The 22,934-nt window shown below is 49.2% G+C and overlaps 1 protein-coding gene across 1 annotated transcript in view; it reads right to left on the bottom strand.

The window, feature by feature from the left end:
• Positions 1-233: 233 nt before the first annotated feature.
• Positions 234-22,934, bottom strand: part of SERINC2 (serine incorporator 2) — a 308,632-nt gene continuing 285,931 nt past the window's right edge. Inside the window, exon 10 of the mRNA XM_069623045.1 lies at positions 234-2,730. Coding sequence (XP_069479146.1) covers positions 2,583-2,730 — 148 coding nt within the window. The 3' untranslated portion in view covers positions 234-2,582. The remainder of the gene's footprint in view (positions 2,731-22,934) is intronic.

Here is a 22,934-nt window from a genome sequence, read left to right as displayed (position 1 = left end):
AAATAGCTGCCATTATACTTTGAGCAGCATCATTTATGCAGGGCAGGGAAGAAACTCCCCCCAAAGAACAGAAGTGAAACAATGTTACCATTTGCAGTTGCACCAAATTAAATGAAATAATCAAGTGGTTTCTTAGGCAGCACAAGTCATGCAAGATGGAGCCCAGTCCTATAACATGCGTGCGTAGTCTGCAGAGCACGCTTGGGCGGCTTAGTGACGGACAACTGCGGAAAGGTCTTTAATACCAATTTTATTAAACATATGATTTTAGTACACGTTCAATAGGCACAAAACAAGCTCACAATCAGTTCTGCATAAGGGCTGTAGGTCTTTCAGCTAACCGTATTAACAAAAATAAATGGCCTTGCTTGTTCCGTTGAGAGGTCGGCACCTCATAAAACACTAGGGAGTGACTGTGGCTTAATGTTTGAGTGAACATGGCCACTTATAATGCAAGCATAGGGCCAAACTGTACTTCTTGCTTTAAAGAAGTGCTCAAACAAGGGAGTACACTGCATTTGAAATATACTATTCCGTAACTCTTCTCGGTGGATGGCTAGCGTGGTCACAACACTGTACAAGGGCCACCACTGCTGGGACGTGCATACCGGTCCTATGTGGACCTGCCAGAGACAAGCAACTGCTCCACTTCCTACCTGCAGGACATCACAGAGACCAGCACCAGCCGGCGTGTGCAATCGTGGCCCACTACAACCACAGGGGATGAAAAATCACTACAGCCCTCATTTGTTGTCTGTTGTGTGGTTTTAAGGAGACCATGACTGCAGCGTTTAGCCATAGGGCTGGGGTCAGCAACCATTGGCTTGCCAGATGTTTTGGACTACAACTCACACTGCCCTACCCAGCGGGTCAATGGTGAAGGATGTTGGGGGTCATAGTCCAAAGCATCAGAACCACAGGCTGGAGACCACTGATGTGGGAGGATGTCATTACTATCAAATGGTCTGGTTATATTTCAGTATAGTTATCAGCTCGTTATTCTGAGCATAAAACCGGGAATGGAACAAATACTGACAGACAACATGGGTGGTATCCAATGCCTTTCAGAGGCATTAGGAAGGTGCCAAGTCGCATTTCCTTACAGGCCATTAACTGATACCTGTGAGCAAGTATGATTGCCATTCCCCTGCAGTAGCCGAACAATCCCTTTCTTTTGAGGGTACAGTTTATTTTTATTTTTTAAATGTGAAGGGGGTTTTTCGTCTAAAACGACCACTTCGGGTAAACTGCTTATTTAAATAAAAAGTGCAAAAGGAAAACAACTTCTTATACCAATTCAGGTTATAAGAAATTAAAACCTATAGTTGCCGGAGACAGGGACAGACAGTCATGAGTGATTTTGGCTTGCACATTTCAGAATCATTCGCAATTGTAAAATAAATATGATCTCAATATCCATTTTCTTTACAAAAGGCACGTATTCTGCAACTATAAAATATATAAATGGTCGGATTCAAGCACTGATCACTTAAGGCAACTGTGGCATAAAAATAAATAAAACATTACAAATTGTGAATGCTGTCAACACTGGGGCATAAAGGCTGCGCGTCCGTCGGCATTTAAGGCACAGTGGCACCGGGACCCCCAGTATCTTCTCTGGCAGGGCCAAGACTATTGCATGAGGCATTGTGGGGTATAGGAGGTGCACAAGGACCCGGCAGTAAGGCATCCCAAATGAGGACCGCAGGCACTTCAGGCAAGTGAAAATGAGCCACTAGCTGGGATGAAAGTTTCAAGAAGTCATTGACGCAGGAACCGAGAGCGCAACTGCCCACGAGCCGCAACAGAACACCCTTTTGCTAAGTATTTACAGTTACAAGCAAGCATATGAATGCACATATTCCATTTTGCACACTTCCCTTTGTAGAATCTCAAGCGGACGGATTTACCACACCAGTGCCAGAGAGGACACACTTGGTGTTGGGGGCGAGGCCTGGTCCCGCTTCATGCCGCTGTACACCGAAGGCTGTGTTCCCACAATGATGGCATGAAAGTCCAGAGTGATCGCTGGCCCAGAGTTCCGCGGACCTTACAAACGGTACTGTTGGCTTCGGATAAATTGCCACAGCATTTACCACAAACTCAGAGCATTTCTTCCATTTAAAAAAAATAATACAGACTATACTAACGGGTCTCATTTACATATCAATTAGACGTGTTGGAGGTTATTTCTTTGTGGGTGTACAGGGATTCCAAAGAACATGTTTGCGAGACAGGATAACATACTTGGAGCCAATTTGGGAGATAGGGTGAAGATGTGAGGAAACTGATGAACGACAAAGAGCAAAAGACACGTGGGAAAGAAAAATCAAGTGTGTAAGAGCAGAAAGAGGGGAAGAAAAATACGACAAATACGAAGTCGAAGGTAAACGGCAGCAAATGCAGAAAAGGAAAAAAAAAAGGAAATCCTATAAAAGCAGAAAGAAACCCCAAAGATGCCTGCTTCTATCCCTCCCCAACGCTCCAAAGAGAGGAAACTGTGTGGATGCAATGGCTGTCCATGGAGTGCTGCAGTGCCTGGTGCAATCCTAGGCAGGTTGGATTGGCCATCTGTTCTTTCTTCAGCTGAAGACGCGGTCCTTGAGGATGATGGGGGCCACTAGGGTCCAGAGGTAAAGGAGCAGGCCCACCCAGCTGGAGGAAATCTTCACCCAGACAGCAGACCAAGCGCTGGTCATGGTGGTGGTAGTGGCGGTGTTGGTGTCCAGCCTGGAAGAAAAGCAGAAACAAGATGTGGATGGTAAAGCTTCTGAGGTGGCACTCTTCGAAAGCAGAGTAGAATGCTTAATTTGCAACAGGTATGTGTGGATGGGGGAGGTTGCGATACAGTGACTGCTCTGGTAAATCTCCTTCATATGCGTGCAACCCCCACACATGTTTAGGTCTTGCATTTTACCCCACGCAATTACAATAGCGTCTCTTTCTAACAAGTTGATCTGCTCACACCAAACCTGCATCAGAACACGCTTTTGAAATATTGCATCTCAGTGTTTATCAACAAGTCACTTGAATGCACAACCCACCCAATTTCCAGGGGGTCTCTGCCAAGTACCCCGGCGGGACTCAAGATGACGCACTGTCCTCTTAACAGGGTAGAGACGGGCTGGAAAATGCTGGATTATGGAGATCCATTCTAGGAGAGCCCAACCCTAGTCCAGCAGGATTCCAGCCGCTCGCAATGCTCTGGCTGCCTCCCTCCTCCCCTGCAAATCTCCCGACAGACCCCCAGCATTCCCATTCAATCAGGTGCCCGGTATTGCTCTGAAAAGCGCCATCAACCAGTGTCCAGCGTCTTGACAGTGCCCTTTGTTTCATTCAGCTTTGGATAGAGAACCCGCCAGGTCCTGCCATTTTACTCACACCTGAGCACCAGCACCGACTGAGCTGGGGTGAGGCTCATGAGAACAGATGTCAAAATTAGGTAGTCCCACATTGCCTTAATGCTTGCACAGGCAACTACCTTATTATAGGCGTCATCTTATATCAGTGCATGGAGCTCGAGCCCAGGCAATAATCTGGCTCGGACTGGCCTATAGGGCAATGCATGAAGTGCAACATGCAAGTGTGGGCTAGTTCAGGAGAACACAATGGGCCGCTTTGAGTAGCATCACTTTGAAGCCAGTAGTTTTGACCAGTGTCGCCGACAAATATTCATCTGAGCGCACAATTTGCAACACAAACAAAAGAGAACTAATTGCCATACGTGAATGTGGCCACCTGTTCACTGATGCCAGAGCCAAATTGTATGGCCCAGTCTGACCCTGCCAATAATGAATGCTCGGGGGCTTGAGCAGCCAGCCTTGAAGGCTCTTCGTTGGCACTTACTACAGTGTGGTACGCAACAGCGTCCCTGTAAATACAGAAAAGCGTGTGCTTGTAAAGTGCAGATCAGAGGTCGGCCTCAGATTTTCCAACTGAAAGTTGTTGTCTTTGCTGCAGCCGGCAAGGCACGCGTCAAGAGATGTAACAAAATAAATACAAACAAAAAAAAGGCATTGCCAATACTAACCGTTTGGGCTTTTGTGTAGACATGGGAAAGGCACTTGGCAGGCACTGCCATAGTGGTAATAACGTACATTTTAAGTGTAGATTTGAATATATCAATATATTGAATCTGGGCTAAACGAAAATATTGATTGGCCCCTAATGCATGCAGATGCGCGGTCTTTATTGTTGGTACAGCAGTATGAATATAGCCATTGTATATATGTGCGTACACAGTACAGTGATAAAGACGCCAGAGTCCATGTGTGTAAATCTGATCATGAGAGTGAAAAACTCACTGGTCACGAAGTGCAGGCCTGTTTTACTTTAACGTAGCGACACCTTAAAGTGAGAGTTGATGAGTTGACAGCATCCATGCGATCTACTGGGCATAATATAAAGTACGTGTTGGTGGTCAAATATGATGAGGAAGCTATCGAGTGGCCGATGTGTACCACAGTCAAACTTTATTAGAAGATGTCTTAATGAGGTTTAAGAATGTCGCGGAAAGTGGAGGATGCCCTTTGGGATGTGAACTGTTTGGAACGAGAGATGCGATATCATTGTGCTCCTATATACAGAGGACAAGCCGTTCAAGTAAGTGCTGGTCGCTCTGGACGCCATGTAGGAAATACACAGTTTTGGTGTGCAGGAGAAGGACGCTAACCAGGGGTTTATTGTTTGTGTTTCCTAAGGTCATTACATGAAGAATGTACTCTGATCAGTCTACCACGACTACTAACTCGATAATTTATTCGAGGTAAGCTTCAAGACTAGACCTTAACTTGAAATAATGTCCAACCTGTGAATTTATTTGCAAATGAAAAAACGAGTAACCCAAGCGGTTGTTTGCGTGTTTTGTGATGCAGGTAGCGAGGATATTCTAGCCCCTCATTCTAGAGGGCTGAGGTGATAATAGCTAAGGAGACTTGGGCTCTGCAGGGGGCCATGCCGAGGCATGAGTAACAAACAATACACCATCTCTTTTTGAATGCCATATCGGACACATTTTTATTTCTTACATCGACATAACCAAAAATGTGACTTAAAAACCACACGTCACAAATAGCAATAAATCATTTCCCAATACTGACAGGTGGTCCAGGCGGACCACGCCCTCCGCCCTTCAAGGCGGCGCATGGTGGTGAGATGCTGTCCCCTCGCCACCATGCCCTGCTCTGTGTGGGGGAGGCGATCTGGAGGCCATGCAAATCGCAGCGATGTGCCGGATTAATCCCAGTAGCATGACAGGCAAATCCACCCTCTACTCCTCTAAATATTGGGTTAGCACGATAGGGCTGCACAGGAGCCACATGCCAGGACACCATCCAAATGCAGCGTCTTCCAATAAATGTCTTCCAGACCCAGGAGGTCCCAGACACGACTCTTGCAGATCCTTTGCCTTGAGCAGACCGCTTTCAGAACACTTGCTAGTCTTCTGAAAGCAGGCTGCTCATTGCAGTGCAGGCTGCTCCCACTGCACAACCCATGCTTCAATGAGCGTTCAGAACATGCAGCACTAGAGCCTGCATTCAGAAACTGCAGGAGCCTCACATACAGGTATACAAGCAGCGCTGGTCATTGGGATGGCTCTCGCCAGATCAGAGATCCAGCACCAGATGTGTAGCCGGATCTCAGGATCCAGCCAGAGTCAGCCGCCCCAAACTTACTTCCTCTGGTGACCACATGCAAGAGGTCACAACAGGAAGTTCCAGTCTTCAGCTACGACCCGGTCCTCAGCCAAGACAAGCTTTGGGAATAATTTCTTAACTGTAACTCCATTTCTCCAGCATTGGTATCTTTCATGGATTCACATGCTTAGAATATTCCGTCGTCGGACTGGGAACTCTCGGTATATTTATAAAGACTTTTTCCATAGGAAAACATTTCGAAACTTCTGTGTCCTATCCACGTCGTTTTGGCCCGCTTACGCCTGGCCCAATAGGACGTAGTGAATCCATGAAAGACAACAATGCTGGAGAAATTGAGTTACAGGTAAGAAACTATTCCCTTCTGCAGCACTAGATCTTTCATGGATTCACGTGCTTAGAATAGATTGTATAGCAGTACCCCTAATTTGGAGGTGTGCAATGCAAACCAATATCATCATACCCACACATGCCTTTAGCCATGGAAACATTTTCCAGTCATGGTACATTAACAGTAAACAGCCAATTAAGATACATTGATAGAAGGAAAACACCCCTCTATGGGGCTTACCTTACTGAAACAGGTGTCGTAGGACTGCTCGTCCCATCGGTATATCCTCTGCATGTTGCTGCTCGAGGCAATAATGTCGGGTAAATGTATGCGGCATTAATGTCGGGTAAAAGGATGCCGCTTGACAGATATCCCCCAGCGCGATGTCGGACCACAATGCCGCCGATGACGAAGTGAATCTCGTTGAATGGGCCTTTGGGTGCTTTTCCAGCGGCTTCCCTTCTTTCGAGTGGCAAAAAAATCGTCGACGATACCCAGCAGGCAAGTCCTTGCTTTGAGATCGCTTTTCCCTTTGCCTAAGGGCCATAAGCCACATATAGTTGTCTTGTACCTCTAAAGTCTTGAGTATGATTGAGGTAAAACTTCAGAGCTCTTTACATCCAATGTATGGAGAGCTTTTTCCACGACAGACGAGGGTGTTGCGAAGAATGTCGGCAGTACAATAGAAGAATGTTTGTGGAATATAGTTGGAACTTTTGGTATAAAATGATGATTGGTTGCCAATGCCACTTAGTCTTTGTAAAACCTCAAGTGTGGCGGATCGATAATCAACGCCTGTAGTTCCAAAAGTCGTCTTGCCAAAGTAAATAGCCACCAAAAAGGCTAATTTCCACAATAAGAATTTTAAAGATGACGACATAGGTTCGAAAGGCGCCTTCATTAGTCCCGCCAGTACTAGGTTGAGACTCCAGTTCGGAGGAAACTTTTTGGTTGGAGGAAATGTTCGGAATAAGCCTTTTAGGAAATGTTTAACTAATCGATCACTAAACAATGGTGTTGAATGTCTTTTACGAGTGAATCTCGAAATGGCCGCCAGGTGAACCTTTATCGAAGAAAAAGATAAACCCCTTTCTGCTAAGTGCAGCAAGTATGGAAGAATCTGCTCTGCCGTGATATTCAGGGGTTCTAATCCTGGTTGATCCTTGCACCACATGCAGAATCTCCTCCACTTACATGCATACGAAGTATTCATGGACGGAGCCCGCGCTGCTTGCAAAATTCAACGACAATCTGATGAAATGGTCAGAGCCCCAAATTCAGAGAAGTCAGGAGCCAGGCTGTCAGGCTGAGGCCCTCCGGGTCGTGATGCCAAACTGCTCCCTTGTCCTGAGATAGAAGGTTCGGAATCTTCTGGAACCGCACTGGTTGCGTTATCGACAGCTGGAGTAGGTCGGAGAACCACGACTGCCTCGCCCAGTAAGGGGCCACTAGGATCACACGACATGGGTATTTGTGAATCCATTGTAGAGTCCTTCGGATGAGCGGAAACTGAGGAAACGCATACACAAACTTGCCCGTCCATGGGAAGGAGAATGCTTCCCCCAGTAAGTCTGGTTGTGGCCATCTGCTCGCATACTGTGTGCACTTGTTCTCTCTCGTCGCAAAGAGATCTAGGGATGGATGGCCCCATTTTTTTAAAACTTTCGTCAGTTGTTGGTCGTCCAACTCCCATTCGTGCAGTCGATTCATCTCCCTGCTGAGAGAATCCGCCTGTACATTTTTTACTCCTGGCAGGTGGTAAACCAATATGCTTATTTTCTGCTAGAGAGCCCAATGCCATATTTCCTGAGCTTCGGTCGAGTGTGTTCTGGAACGAGTACCTCCCTGTTTTCTCAGGTAGAACATTGTCATTGTATTGTCCGACAATATTCTTACGACCGATCCCTTTATGCATGGCAAGAATGATTTTAGAGCCCAACGTTCCGACCAGGGACCTTGCACTTGCAGGGACTCCAGATCTACGGCAATGTTAATTGAGTGGTTTGACGCCTCTTCACCCTCACGCACCAGCAACATAGCAGATTTTCTGTGCTCATCCGGCAGATGTTAAAGGATGGGGGCTAAACGGTGCCAAATTTCTCTGTCGTATCTCGCCATTATAGCCAGTGAGTTAGCTGCCTTCACTGTCGTCGCTCCTACCGACAACATTTTCTTGCCAAAGACATCCTGCCTCCTGTCCTCGTTGTCCGGGGGGGGGGGGTTGAGCATTTATGCTGTGACCTCGCCTTTCTTGCAGCAGCAGCTGCCAATACCACTGATTCTGGGGATGGCTGCGAAGATAAACATTGGAGTAGACTCCGGAGCTTTAAACTTCTTTTGCAGTCCGCCTTTTACCGCAGGCTCTGAAAACGGATGGAGCATGGTTCGTAACCCTTCTTGCCAGACGTGGTCTAGAATGGGGACCGAGAATACAGACTTCCTCTTCTTCCCCATATGATCAAATAAGAAGCAGTCTTTCTTTTCCTCCTCCAGAGTCAGGGCGAACTCTATACATGCTTTATCCATCATTGCGTGGAAGGAACCGATTTCATCCGGCGTGATGGTTGCTTCCACCTCAGCCTCCAATTCCCATGTTGGATCTCTTGAAGGGGACGATATGTTTGAAAAAGACTCTCCACGTTCTGAATCGGAATCCGGTAACTCTCCGTCCACTGGGTGTGAGAGTGGAGGATCCTCGCTAACCGGACGGGCTGTTGGTACCCTGGCCATTGACCGCGGGGCCAGACCTGGTTCGTTGTCGGCAAGCGTAGTAGGTACCCCTGCAGGTGCACCAATGTGAGACAACTTTGCCTCCAACCGGCTCAATAGAGTCTGCAATGTGGATAACACTTCCAAGGACAACACCGCCTAGGGGATCAGTAACGATGATGCAACTGGGATACTTCGTCCACTCGAGACTGTCAACGTATTGACACTCTAATCCCAGATCCGTTGGGCCTACCACCGGTTCACAGTCATCTTCCACAGATGATATTGAGAGGGCTGCTTCCTGTTGTAACAGGGCCTCTGGTAAGATCGGATCGTACACCTCCGGTTGCCAGCCCTCCGGAGGGACCACCGTCGACGCCACCTTTTCAATCATCGTCGTCTGAATCGACGAAGCGATTGTAGGAATAATCTGCGCTGATGGTAATGAAGGCGTCGACAACCGAACGCCCGTCGACGACAGCAGTGGTTGTGGCGCTGGTTCATGAGACGTTCTCGCCTTTTTTGAGCTTGATTTATGCTTCGACAATTCTCAACTCGTGGATGACCTGTGAAGGTCTCCTGAGGAGGTCTTAAACAGATCTTTTCTATCATTTTTTGACAAAGAAGAGGTTTTTCCTTTTGATGACGATTCCCTCGTAGAGTCAGGAGTCATGCTGGTATGAGACATATAGAGTCCGAGCAGGGCCATCAATTCCCTTTGTCAAGACACGTTACAAGCAACACATTAGACCTGAAGGGCAACCCTCATTACAGCGCAGCTACCCTGGGCCTCCTGCCAGGACAAAGAAAATGAGTTACAAAGTAAACCCACCATTTGTAAACACTTTGCGTATTTTGTGGTTGCCTACAGATTTGTCTTCTGTTCTTGTAAAACAGAGGCCAATAGGAGCACCCTGGCAGCAAGCCCAAACACCTTTGGGGTTCTACACCCTTCTAAATTCCAGGTTGGCACCCAGGTCATTGTGCAAAGAGATGTCTGGGAAGGATCTGCTCAGAACACAAACGCGCACTCATTCATAGGTTGGATCAAGTGGTTCCACAGAATTAAATCATGCAGTTATACGCCATTTGATAACAAGGTGCCATAAATGTAATCGGAACCATCCAAGTAAAGCACAGAAATTGTAGTAGAAGATTTTTTGGTGTTATAACCATTACTCTTGGGGTCTTGGCCAAATTCACAGACAGGAATGAAAAATAAACAATGATGTGTCATACATACACAAGAACGGTTCATAGAATCAAAACGATGAATCAAAAAAAAAATGAAAAAATGAGGGCAATGATGTATTAAGTCCTACGCGTTTCAGGGACTCGGTGGCCCATCAGAGAATCACCCTCTATTTCTCAGGAAATCATAAGAGAAAATGGTAAAATATTAGAATATAACTCGGTTTTACATTTAAAGACCAAAAAAGTACCGAAACACAAAAATAGGAGATTGAAAGAGTTCAACCATAGCGGTGTGTCCCTGGATACAGAGCACACTATTATGGGATTGGATGGACCTCTAGTAACTCAAACACTGCCCGGTGTGTCCTACAAGCAAGGGGAACCATAGTAAGAATCTATGTCTTAAAAATAGTCCAGCACCACACCAAAAGTGAGTACCACCACACCAAAAGTGCAAGAGCAGCACACAATTGTACCTGAAAACCGGAAACCAGGGAGTAGGGAGTTGGTACTCCCTACAAACTCAGAAGGATGAAAGGCTGAGTTGGCCTTTCTAGGATTCTAACTGCCAATCTCACAGATCTCAGTGGCAAGCACTAAACTCACTGAACTATTTTACCAGCTCTGCTTCGCTGTACAAATGTGAAGCCTGTAGAGGAGATTCAGTTCACACACTGTACACTATTTGTAAAGGCCGCCCATGAATTAATAGAAGGAATAAGTTACTTACCAATGCTGGAGAACAGGAATTACAGGTATCTTCATAGATTTCAGGGGGTGCTAACAGTTTTTCTTTTTTAGTTGAGAATCGACGTGGTTGCCATTTCTCAACTTTCAAACTACCAAACAAGATGGTCACCATGAGACAGAAGGGAAATACACATGTTTTCAATCTCGTCATGACTGCCATTGACCACGAGAGGCATGGGGGGGGGGGGGTGGTAGGCGAGATGATGTTGCTGGCCACAAGTTAGCAAGGGGGTGGTGCATCAATTGGATGGGAGCGGAGATGAGGTGGTGGCTGGGACTTTGAGGCTTGTGGGGGGGACGGGAAAAAGTGGAAATGTGCCCCAGAAGTAAGATGGAGGCCATCCGCTGTTCAGAGGACTCAGAACATAGGCAATACCATGAGGTAAAGCCCACATTTTAAGCATCCCGATTGACGGGGAGGTCCCTTGAAACCCCCATCCAGGGTGCTAATATTTGTTAAATGCACACCGAGTTGTCTGTTGGTTTACTCAAAGCAACATTACTTATACATTATGTCCTCGTTCTAACTGATAAGTGAAATGAACATAGAAACATTAGATACTCTTCACTGGCCACATTAATGGTTAGTGTCCTTTCCTTTTTTGTTCCCTGTTCCATGCCCTCCTAATAAATATTAATTGATGTGAGGCAGGGAGTTACTATTTATTGATGGATGCAGAACAGTTTTATTTTTGGAAAATTGACACATTTTAGAAATCCTTCTTTCACACCTCGCATCTCTGACTACAATCCTCCGAAGGGCGTTCATCCCACAGCGTTTCGAGGCCATACCAATGGCAGTAGGCGCTATACAAAAACCATGTGACATTACCCCAGGTGCCTACCATCGATGGATGGTGGATGTGAGGCCCAGGGGAGGCGTCCCAGAAGAATGTGCTCCATGCGCGTGAATAGTAGGCGTATCCTCCACAGTGATGCTCGCCATCAGCCGCAGCGCGATGATGAAAGGCTGGCCTAGTCCGGTTTAATATGTACCTGCTGGTCTGCTAAATTCACCGAGATCTGGCAAGTCATCTATAATGCTATGTACCGCGCAGCTCAGTGGCCATATATGGGATATTATAATAGTCTGAACGCCTTTCATTGTAAAGCAAAGGTGGCATTAGCAAGGATGTTTAATCTAGAAATGCCCCCCTGTATTATATCCCTTACAGGGACACGACTTGTTAGGTTTGCATTTGCAGCGTTGCCACCCCGTCCCTTCCAGTAACGGCAATACATGTGCAAACGTGGGGGCTCCTGTGCGCGTTAACCATGCAGGTTGGTTCCTAGTCACCTACATCTACGCAGCTCATGTCGACTTGAAGGCTAGCTAGCGCACCAAGTTAGGTGCCTCCGGTTGAGATATCTGCACTATGTGGTTATGCTGCAGGAAGGAAAACTCAGATGTTCCTTCCTCCCACTCCGATAGATTGCATAGTCATTTTGAGAGTAAACAAAAACCGGTGATGTGAAGCAGAGAAGCCATTAATTAATTAATCAGTTGTGTTTATGTGCGCACATAATGGGATGGTTTAACTTAAGTGCCAGGCTATTATGCAAGTCTATGAAAAAAAGGACGAGCATACTCGTCCTTGGTACTTAAGGGGTTAATGCCTGTGTTGCGTTGTCCACGTGCTTTAAGCTCGTTCCTCACCAGAGCTATGCAGCATGGCTTCATTTCTGATTTTGCGCTTCCGCCAATATTTGCACCCGGCCTCCCATTTTTGGGGCCCAGCGTGTATAACCTAAATAAGATTCCTGGAGACGCCACCAACAACCAGCTTCATGGCGCGACCTCCAGGAGAACATAAAATGTGCAACAATGATGAAAAAAATAAACAGCACCGTACAAGAACAGTGCCCAGGGACAGTCCTCTTCGGGAGCCCAGCTAGCCGAGTCATCATTTCGTGCAGAATGCCATTCAGATCCACGGCTATTCAGATTCTGGTTTCCCAATGATTCCAGTAGGTGGCAGCATCAACACATAAAACTGCCACGTGAAAGGATTCTCAGCTTGCACTTCACAATCTGGCAAACCACGCATCTAATACACCGAATATTTTAAAATGAAGGAGGAGCCGTGTGTCAATTGGCAGATTTGCAACATGGTTAGTGTGCTTTAAATCGGATGTTCTGAGTTGAGACTAATGATTAAGCCCAGCACAATTAATTGGATGTGGCAGAAAGTGGACCCTCGCCTGCCACGCGATTGATCAAGGCCGGCATTGGCAGTGTCCAGGGAATCCCCTTTCACTTCGCCCTTCAACCGGGCACTGTCAAAGCTAAACAGAGGGGCACTGTCAAAGCTAAACAGAGGGGCACTGCAAAACCAGCAGCAGTGCACTGTTCTTGCTTCACTTCCCGCTCCCATGCAAGAGTGAAGAGTTAATGCCTTCAATACAGCGTGGCTGTCAAACCAGCATGTGGCAGGCCGCCTTTCAAAGGCTGCCCTCTGCTGGTTTGGACAGCCGTGCTGCATTGTGATAAAAAGCACACCATTCTCCTGCTGGCGCGCCTTACATTACAATAGGGCACATGCCATGCCTTCAACCACAACGATAGCGCTAAGGAGCCCTTGAAAGACTGCCATCCAACCCAATACCTCCCTCCCCTGAGCTGGCATGGCAGGGGGCTAATGTGGCATCATGTCAGTTGCCCTGCTCACCCAGGCCCAAGGCCTGCTCTGCCATTGATCCATCACCATCGTGAACCACAATACCATCTATCCCACTCTTACATGCTTGCAGATAATGCACCCCCGCGGCGTTGTCGCCCTTTTGTCTCCTCCCCTCTTGCCCCTTTTAATTCTCGTGGCCCACGTCGTGTCCAGCTTTCCACTAAGAGTTAAAGGGGCTCTTTGAAGGCATCACATCATACCCGCCTAACCATCGGGTTTTCCCCAGAGACTCCGGGTTTTTAGCCTCTTCTCCTGGGAACTGGAAGACCCTGGAGTCTCTGGGTTTTCGGTCCTGTCCATCGATTGGCTACAAAAGACCGCTGCCGGTAGCCAATCGGCTGGAGGTGTGGGCGGGACTAAGAAGAATGCAGACTGGAGCAAAATAAACGCGGTAATACTGCTGGACTGAATATTACCGCGTTTATTTTGCTTAAGCTTTCATCGTTTTTGGCCATTTTGCCTTATAAGGCAAACTGTCCAAAAAGAATGAAAGCTTAAGCATTATAAGGAAAACTTGCCAAAAAGAAGGAAAGCTTAAGCATTATAAGGAAAACTTGCCAAAAGAATGAAAGCTTAAGCATTACAAGGCAAACTTGCCAAAAAGAATGAAAGCTTAAGCAAAAACAAACGCTGTAATACTGCTTTCAATTCGGTGTCATTGTGTGCAATCAACCTGACGCGCACACTTAACTGGACACCGGATTGAAAGCAGTCTTTAGCGTTTCTTATTTTTTCAGCCTTCATTCTTTTTGGCCAGTTTGCCAAGGCTCAAGTCGAGGGTACACGTGGGTGAGTCACTGAGTCCACCCACTTCCACCGCCTGCCCCAGCTAAAGTGAGAAACACTGAAGGCCCTCTTTGAAGTCATGAATTAAATCCTACCTCGGGGATTGAACCGCAGCCATCACGTTTGCAGGCTGGACCAATCACCACTGCACGATAACCTCGTGAAAAATAACTAAGGTGAAATGTCCCATTTCGGTACTGCAAGTTTCAGGAAAAAACCTTTGTATTGGTTCTTGGAGTTTAAAATATGCAAACTTTTTAACGTTTTCAAAAACACGATATGAAAAAAATATCGTCTCTCGGTTTTGTGTGTATTTATTTTATGGTAGGCGTATGCCATTCGTCCTATGCAATTCGATTGGTTACGAATAGCCAATTTAATTGAATGTATTGAATTCCACTGTAAAGTGCAAACTGCAAACGTGTTTCCAATGACAGCAACAACCTAGTTTTCCTTCTTGGCTTGTTTGGTCGGAACCTTGTGCAAAGGGGCGGAGTCTTGTGTGGCTGTAGGCGTGGCATACATCTCAGGGTTTAGGGATTTTCAAGTGTAGGAAGGTATGCACCACATGTGCTTTGGGGCTGGGATAAAGTGGGGGATAAAAAGCGCCCATCAAAGTGTGCATGATTGAAAGAGAATCCCAGAAGCCCCTTTGAGCTAGGACACACGCGGGAGCGGAGGGAAGTCCCAGCCCCTCAGAATGCAAATGACTGCAGATTACCTCCGCTAATTAATCCTTGTGTCCCCTCCCTCCCCCCCCCCCGTCTGCTTCTTCAGTGTGTGTAATTAGTGCTTGGTGGATACTGTATAGATGTGACTTGAGGCTCACACCTCCTCTCTCCCATTCCCCTTGAGTGTTTGCGCCTTCCCTGTAACCAGGCCCGTAATCATCTGTTCACAGCTTCTGCAATGAAGAAGCGGCCTGTTCTAGAGAGCAGAGGAGAGCTCTTCTCTGGCAGTGTACCGAATAGCAGCAGATGTATTATTCGGCCGAATACTTCAAGAATGGGTCCGAAGGGGGCGCTGTTGAGCGCCAAACAAGATGGCCGCCTGAACGTGACTCTCCGAGGCAGGCAGTCACAGGATCCTATCTTGCGGCACCTTCTTTGATCCGCACCGGACCCCGGAGGGCGCGACACGATCAAGGACGACCCCAGCTCCGTCTGGGTCGAATCCTGGCACTGAACGGGGCCGGGAACCCCGAGAACCAGCGATCTCTCCACCCTTCCCCCACCTGCAGAGCGGCCTCTAGCCGACGTCCTTCCTCGGCTGCGAGCCGAGCCGGGCTTTTCGAACGGCTGGAGCCATCACAAGCTCCAGCGGGGATCCTCGCCTGCCCCCGCCGGAGCCCGGACCCTGCGTGTCCTGCCATCGCGGAGGGACAGCACACACACAGCCGCGGCCGCGTGGATCCCGGCGCCGTCTCGCGGTGTGCCCTCGCCGCCGCTGTGACCCGGGCCGCGGAGGGCGCGACACGATCGAGGACGATCTGGGCCCCATCTGGGCCGAACCCTGACGCGGAACGGGGCCGGAGCCCCGAGAACCAGTGATCTTTCCGCCCCTCCGCCACCTGCGGGGCGGCTCGAGCCGTCGTCCTTCCTCGGCTGCGGGTCGGGCCGGGCTTCTCGAACGGCTGGAGCCGTCTCGAACCCCAGCGGGGATCCTCGCCTGCCCCCGCCGGGGGTCTACTGTCTGTGGGGCCTCCGCGGTGGGGCGGCACATATACAGCCCGGCGCCGCCTCGCGGTATGCCCTCACCGCCGCTGTGATTTGGCTCCCCTCGGACTGAGGTCCTTCTCGACTTGGGGGCGGACGGCTGGAGTCGCTGCTGCGGAGGGGTCGAGCGGCGGTGCTTCCCTGGACACCTAGCACCGTGCTCCCCCTGTGGACACACACTGTGGGGCCCCGGGCCCAATAAGGTACATGGTGCGTTGGGGTAGCGCCGGCCTCAGCAACCTGGGGCCCACCCTTCTGTGTGCTGGTGCTCGCCCAGCGCGGTCGGCCTCGCCCCGGAGTTACACCGCCTGAGAGCCCCTCTCCCCTGCGGATCTGGCAATCTCTCAAAAGGACCCAGTCATCCACAACATTATCATTATCCACTCTCAGGGACCCCACGGTCTGAAAATCCTTGGGACTTGGCTCATTTTATATCGCTGATTTGGAGTCTCAGCCTGTCCATTTCGTTGGGGGGTCGATCAGGGCTCTTCCCTACACATCCTACAGACTCGCCTGAACTACCACCCAGCCCCCGCAGCGGCCACTACATACCACTGCTTTCGGCCCCTGGGCCACTCTCACCTGAATCTCTCCTGACTTTGTCTTCACGTGCCGCCACGGCCCCAACACATCGGGCCTACAGGCGCCGACCTCCCCCCCCCGAAAAACACGTCCCGCGAGGTTCTTACACCTTACCCCCTCGAGCTACCAAGACCCCCCATTTACTCTATTGGAACTCCAACCTTGCCAGGATGACCAAGGGGGCCTCAAAGAGACAGAGCTCCATCAATCTGTTTGCGAAGTCATCGGTGAGACCACCGGAAGAAGCCACCGAGCAGGCTCCAGCGCCCGCTTCATCGTCCACCACAGCACCGGAGTCCCAAAACATGATGGATTTTATCCGGGAGGGCTTCACCGCACTCCATTCAAAACTAGATGATATGAACGGTACAATATCCTCTATCAAGGCCCATATTGAGAGGACGGATAGCCGGGTAGCGGAGTTCGAGACAAGGGTGGGCTCCGCTGAAGATGTATTGGGGGCTCTACGCTCTGAGGTCGTTGCCCTCTCCAATCGGGTCCTCGATGTGGAAAGGAAGAATGAGGACTTGGAATCCCGATCCCGACGCAATAACCTTCGTATCATCGGCGTTCCTGAGAACGAAGTTCACGAATCAATGGAAGACTTTGTTGAACATACATTGCTGACACTCCTCGACTCACCCAAACTTTCCCCGCAATTTTCCATAGAGCGCGCGCACCGAGCCCTAACGGCTAAACCCAAGCCCGGCGCTCCTCCTCGGCCCATCATAGCCTGTGTGCTGAATTACCGTGACCGCGATGCCCTCCTCAAGGCCGCGAGGCTCAAGGGGGAGCTCTCACTGGGTGGTGCGAGGATTCACCTCTACCCGGACTTCTCTGTGGCCGTTCAACGTGAGCGCAAGACTTTCCTGGCGGTAAAACGCAGACTGCGTGATCTCTCAGTTAAATATGCCATGCTTTACCCCGCCAAACTCCGGGTGGAGCACGCCAACCGGGTGTTCTTCACTCTTCCAGAAGAGGCCTCCAAGTTCCTGGACGAGCATTTCCCAGGCTAATACCCCCTCTTTGTCCAAGATCCTACTGCTACCCTTCAGCCCGGACAAGGAAGACCCGCATCCTGCCACCTTCCTATACTGGAGTCATGCTGGTTTTATATTCTGTACTCTGTTTAAAATGATCATTGTCATGAAAACGTGCCGCATTAACATGTGCAATATCTCCGCCCAAGCTACGTACAAGTTTTTCACTGTTGGCACTTGTCATTTCACTTGTCCTGCCGTGCCCGAAGAGACACGGCCAATTCGGCCTGCAGGCCCCCAGGCGCTGATGCCACTGGTTTGGTTTTTGTTGGGGGGTTTTGGGATTGTCATCCCTCTGATTGGGGGGGGGATGTGGGGGGGGGGTGGAACATGTTGGGGGTTACGTTACAAAAAGCTTGGCGTTGGCAGCAATTACGGACCGCGATATGGTACTCCATGACTGTTACTGCAGTGTGGTTCAACTGGCCCACTGGCTATGGGTACTTTCTCTGATATTTCTGTTCTCACTTCAATGTCTGGGAGTGACTTGACTTTTATGAGCTGGAATGTTCGGGGGTTGGGTAACTATAAAAAGATGAGGCAGCTACTGCTACTGGCCGAGCGTCATGGATCCAAGGTTCTCTTCTTACAGGAGACGCATGCCCGCACGGAACAGTGCATAAGATTTGCCAAATCATGGGGACCCCACAGATTCTCCACTGATTTCTCTTCCCAAAGCCGCGGGGTCATGACCCTCATCCATAGGAGTCTCAAGTTCACTCTCATCTCCTCACACATAGATCCCCAGGGCAGATATGTACTGCTTCATGCTATGCTCCAAAATAGGGAGACAGTCCTACTGAACATATACGGCCCCAATATAGATGACCCAGAATTCTATGTACAGGTCTCATCCCTTCTCGATAGCTTCCCCCTTGTCCCTATCCTCTGGGGGGGGGATTTCAACACAATTTTTGATGTAACCCTCGATAGGTCTGGGTCCAGGCCTCGACAGCTCTCTAGAGCAGCCTACGCTGCGCTATCGTCTCTTCCCCGTCTCGCCATGGTCGATGCATGGAGGTTCTTTTACCCGGATTCCCGCGTTTATTCTTTCTATTCTTCGGTCCATGACTCTTACTCCCGTATTGACAGGTGGGTGATCTCCAATGTTCTGGTTAAGAATGTTACACAGCTACAGATTCTCCCCAGGTCCCTATCTGACCACTCTCCAGTGACCATTACCATGAATTGGGGGCCAGACCCTGGCTGTACCCGGCGTTGGAGACTGAAGCCCTTTTCCCTGCTAGACCCGGAATTTTGCTCTGAGCTCGAGCTATCTATCGAGGAGTTCTTTGAGACAAACACAGGATCGGTAACATCACAGGCCACTCTATGGGAGTCCTTCAAGGTTTACATCAGAGGGATGGCGCTGTCGAAGGAGAACGGGGTTCTTAAATCGATCCGTAGAAACCTAGCAGAGAGCGAATCCAAGTTATCGACCCTTGAGGCCCAATGTTCACTTCACTCCACTCCGGGAACCCTGGCTGACATCGGGGCAGAGCTGGATACGTTCCGATCCCTGGCGGAACGCGAGCAAAAATTTTTGGATAACCCTGGCATGGCAAGGAGATACGGGGAGGGTGAGCGCCCAGGCCGTTTTCTGGCGAGGCTGATCCGTCACGAGACGGGGTCCCCACATATACTAGGGATTGAGAGACCGGATGGCTCTATGGCTGTCGCCTCACAAGACATCAACAATGAATTCTTCGAATTCTACGGAACCCTATATTCCAACACCGATGAGGTGCCAGCGGTAGAGATCGACTCCTTCCTCGACACCCTTCCCTTGACGACTCTCTCTCCGGAGTCTGCGGGTTCTCTTGATTCCCCACTTACGCTTGAGGAACTCTCTGACGCGGTGGATTCCTTATCTTCGGGGAAGGCCCCCGGCTCGGATGGTATCCCAGTTGAATTTTATAAGCGCTATAAACGACTTTTGCTTCCTCACCTGTTAGTTCTCTGGGAAGAGTCGGTTGAAGCTGGGGTATTCCCCCCCTCTCTCCGCGAAGCCACGATTACGGTACTTCTTAAACCCGGCAAACCCCCCTCACAATGTGGATCATACCGCCCACTTTCACTTATAAACTGCGATGTCAAAATATTCGCTAAGGCTTTGGCACTTCGGTTAGCTCCCCTCTTGCCATCTATCATCCATCCGGACCAAGGGGGATTCGTTCCCGGTCGCTCCACCTCCCTGAACCTTAGACGCCTCTTCAACATAATTAATAGAATAAATCCCGAGACACACGCGGTAGCGGCCACCCTCGACATGCAGAAGGCGTTTGATTCGGTTTCATGGAGGTACTTGTGGAGGGTTCTTGAGAGCTGTAGGTTTGGCCCCTCTTTTCTCTCCTGGGTCAGATTGCTCTATTCCAACCCCGTGGCTAGGGTCCGTACAGGTGACCATTGTTCCCCCCTCTTTGGGATTGCTAGAGGGACGAGACAGGGATGCCCCTTCTCTCCCCTGATCTTCGCTATAGCAATAGAGCCCTTCGCTGACATGCTCCGTCAATTTCACGCACATAGAGGACTCCGTACTGCGGGCCAGGCAGACATAGTGTCCTTATACGCCGATGACGCCTTGCTGCTTATACGTTCTCCTTCTGTCAATTTGCTCCCAATACTGGAAGACGTCAAGCACTTCGGTCGGATCTCTGGCCTCAAGGTGAATTGTTCGAAATCTACACTTTTCCCTCTTACAGAATGCACCCTCCCCCCCCCGGACACCCTGGGGTTCACATGGGCTCAGTCTACTTTCACCTATTTGGGGATCGAGATAACACGTCATCGAGCGTTGACATTCAATGAGAACTATCAAAAGTATCTCGTATATTTGTCATCTAAGGTCCTAGCCTGGGACAAACTTCCAATATCCCTTGCAGGTAGGATAGGCCTACTGAAAATGGTGGTGTTACCCCAGTTACTTTACAAGTTCGCTAACATCCCCCTGTGGCCGGGAGATGGTTTCTTCCGGGAATTGACTCACACGGTCAATTCCTTTCTCTGGCACTCGGGCGCGGTCCGCCTTAAACTGGACACCTTATCTACCCCCATGGCTCACGGGGGCTTCAGCGCCCCTGACTTCTTTAAATACTGGTTGGTATCCCAAATTCAATATACATCCTACTGGTTCGACACAACTGACCCCCCCCCACACGTCAAACTCGAGAAGCTTGCGGTCTGCGACCGCGACATTCGCTCCCTGTTGATACAGCCCACCCTTCGGGAGGTGGACTCACAGAGCCCAGTTACCTGCACATCCCTGGCACTAGCCAAAACGTGGAAATTGCTTGGTATCACTCACATCTTCCATGGAAACCTCCCACTATGGAACTTCCTACCTGGGGTCCCACGGGTACCATCGGCCATGGCCCAGCGCTGGGCTGAGTTGGGATATGAGTTGCTGCGTGATGTGTTCGATCAGGGAATATTTGTTGAGTGGCCCGACCTCCCATTGTCCTTGAGAAGAGGCCGGAGTGTGTGGCTCCAATATTCATCTCTTCGCAGGACCCTTAAGCGTAATTATTCGACGTTTCCGGCTCTACCACCGGATGACCCTATCATTGAGGAGCTCACCTCACCCTCACCCACTAGAGGTAAAATATCAAGACTATACACTATGCTGCAATCCAGATCTATTCCAAAATTCACTAAGCTGAGGCGGGCGTGGGAGGTGGACCTGGGTGTTGAAATGTCTGATGAGCGTTGGGCGCACTTATGTGATCGCATACACAGGGTGTCCTTCAACTCCCGATTCAAATTGATACAGTTTAAAATCCTACATAGGTTCCACTATACCCCGATCAGATTGCACCACATGTCCAATGATCACTCCTCTAGCTGCCCCAGGTGCGGCCACGATGCGGCTGATTACATTCATATGGTTTGGTCCTGCCCTCGCCTTTCACAGTTTTGGGAAGCGGTCTGTTCGACGGTGTCAGCCATACTCGACTACCCCATCAATCCCTCCCCGGTGGTATGCCTCTTTCACGACCTCCCGGACCTCCCCCGGAACTCCAGAAAACTAGCGGGCCTCTGCATGCTTCTGGCTGTTCGCTCCATCCTGCTGTGCTGGCTTCGCCCCTGGCCTCCCACGCACGCCCAGTGGCTGAGAGCGGTCACGTGGGCCTCGGACTCGGAGGAAGCTTGGTCTCTCCTACAACCCACTCACTCTAGGCCCAGGAATATCTGGCTCAGGTTCCGATCTTATATGTCAGATCTGAACGTGACGCCAGCCACATCTCCCCTAGCCACCTCTCCCCACCGACCGGGGCTCACGCCTCCACCATAGCTCCCGGATTTCGTGTTGTTTATGTTATGAAGGTGCCCAACGGTTGTACACATCTGTGTTGTAACCCATGTTTTACCTGCACTGTACTTATTGTTCCTGTATTGTACCTGTCTGGCGATGTTCGCCTGTCTTTTTTGCTGCCACGCTAAATGAATAAAAAGAAGTTTAAAAAAAAAAAAGAATGGGTCCGAAGCCAAAGTGAGGCCGAATAGCTTTATTTCATAAATCATGCTCCAAACTGCAGACTTTTAAATATGTTCCATGCTCCATTTACTTCTCTTCACTAGAGTCAACATGTCAAGCTGATGTAAAACATACAAACCAGAAAATGTTGACCTAAAGGACCAAATATCCATAAACAGTGCTACTCATTGTAGCAGGCTTGACGAACGCAAAGTGCTCGGTTGCAATGAACAAAATTGAGATCTCAATTGTATTGCGAATCATATACTTTGCTATGACTAGCGAGTTCCAGGTAGCTTAGGTGGAAATTGATTTTTGAATATACCTTGCCTCCCACATAGAAGAACAAGTTACTTACCAATTGGTAACGTTCTTTCGATTGGATGTTCCTCCAACGTATTCCTCATATTAGATGTATTCCATCCAGCTTTGCTGCTCTTCAGAAATGTTTTCGGCAGAGGGCGCTGTGCGTCGATGTCGTCGAGTCAATGGTCCCTCGCAGGCCTCCGTCGAGGGTGACGTCATCGGGTGTATAAGTAGCATGTGCGGCGTCCGTTGGCCTCAGTTCTGTTTTTCCCCCTTTTTTTGCCTGTGATCTTGTACTGTGTAGATTGTGCCGGCAGACAGGTATCAGCCTTGCAAGATTTGAGAAGGCAATAATCCGGAAAAATCTAGAGGGGTAGGTTGGGAGGGCGATGAGGAATACGTTGAAGGAACATCCAATCGAAAGAACGTTACCAGTTGGTAAGTAACTTGTTCTTCGAGTGGATTGTGTCCTCCAAAGTATTCCTCATCTTAGATAGACTACCAAAGCAGTATTTTGTTACTTTCTCTGGAGGAGGGGTCAGATTCCCCCCTCCACCCCTCCATCAATGCCTTTAGATGGCAGAATAAAGCACTGCTTTTCCAAAAGTTAGCTCCCTAGACTGGGAAGCATCCAGGCTATAGAATTTTGAGAAGGTGTGAAGTGAAGACCAAGTTGCTGCTTCACAAATGGACCTTATTTGGACACCGCTTT

The sequence above is a fragment of the Ambystoma mexicanum genome, chromosome 11 (assembly GCF_040938575.1).
Source record: "Ambystoma mexicanum isolate Mex_15411 chromosome 11, UKY_AmexF1_1, whole genome shotgun sequence".
Lineage (NCBI taxonomy): Eukaryota > Metazoa > Chordata > Amphibia > Caudata > Ambystomatidae > Ambystoma > Ambystoma mexicanum.
This window is presented reverse-complemented; position numbering and strand designations above follow the sequence as displayed.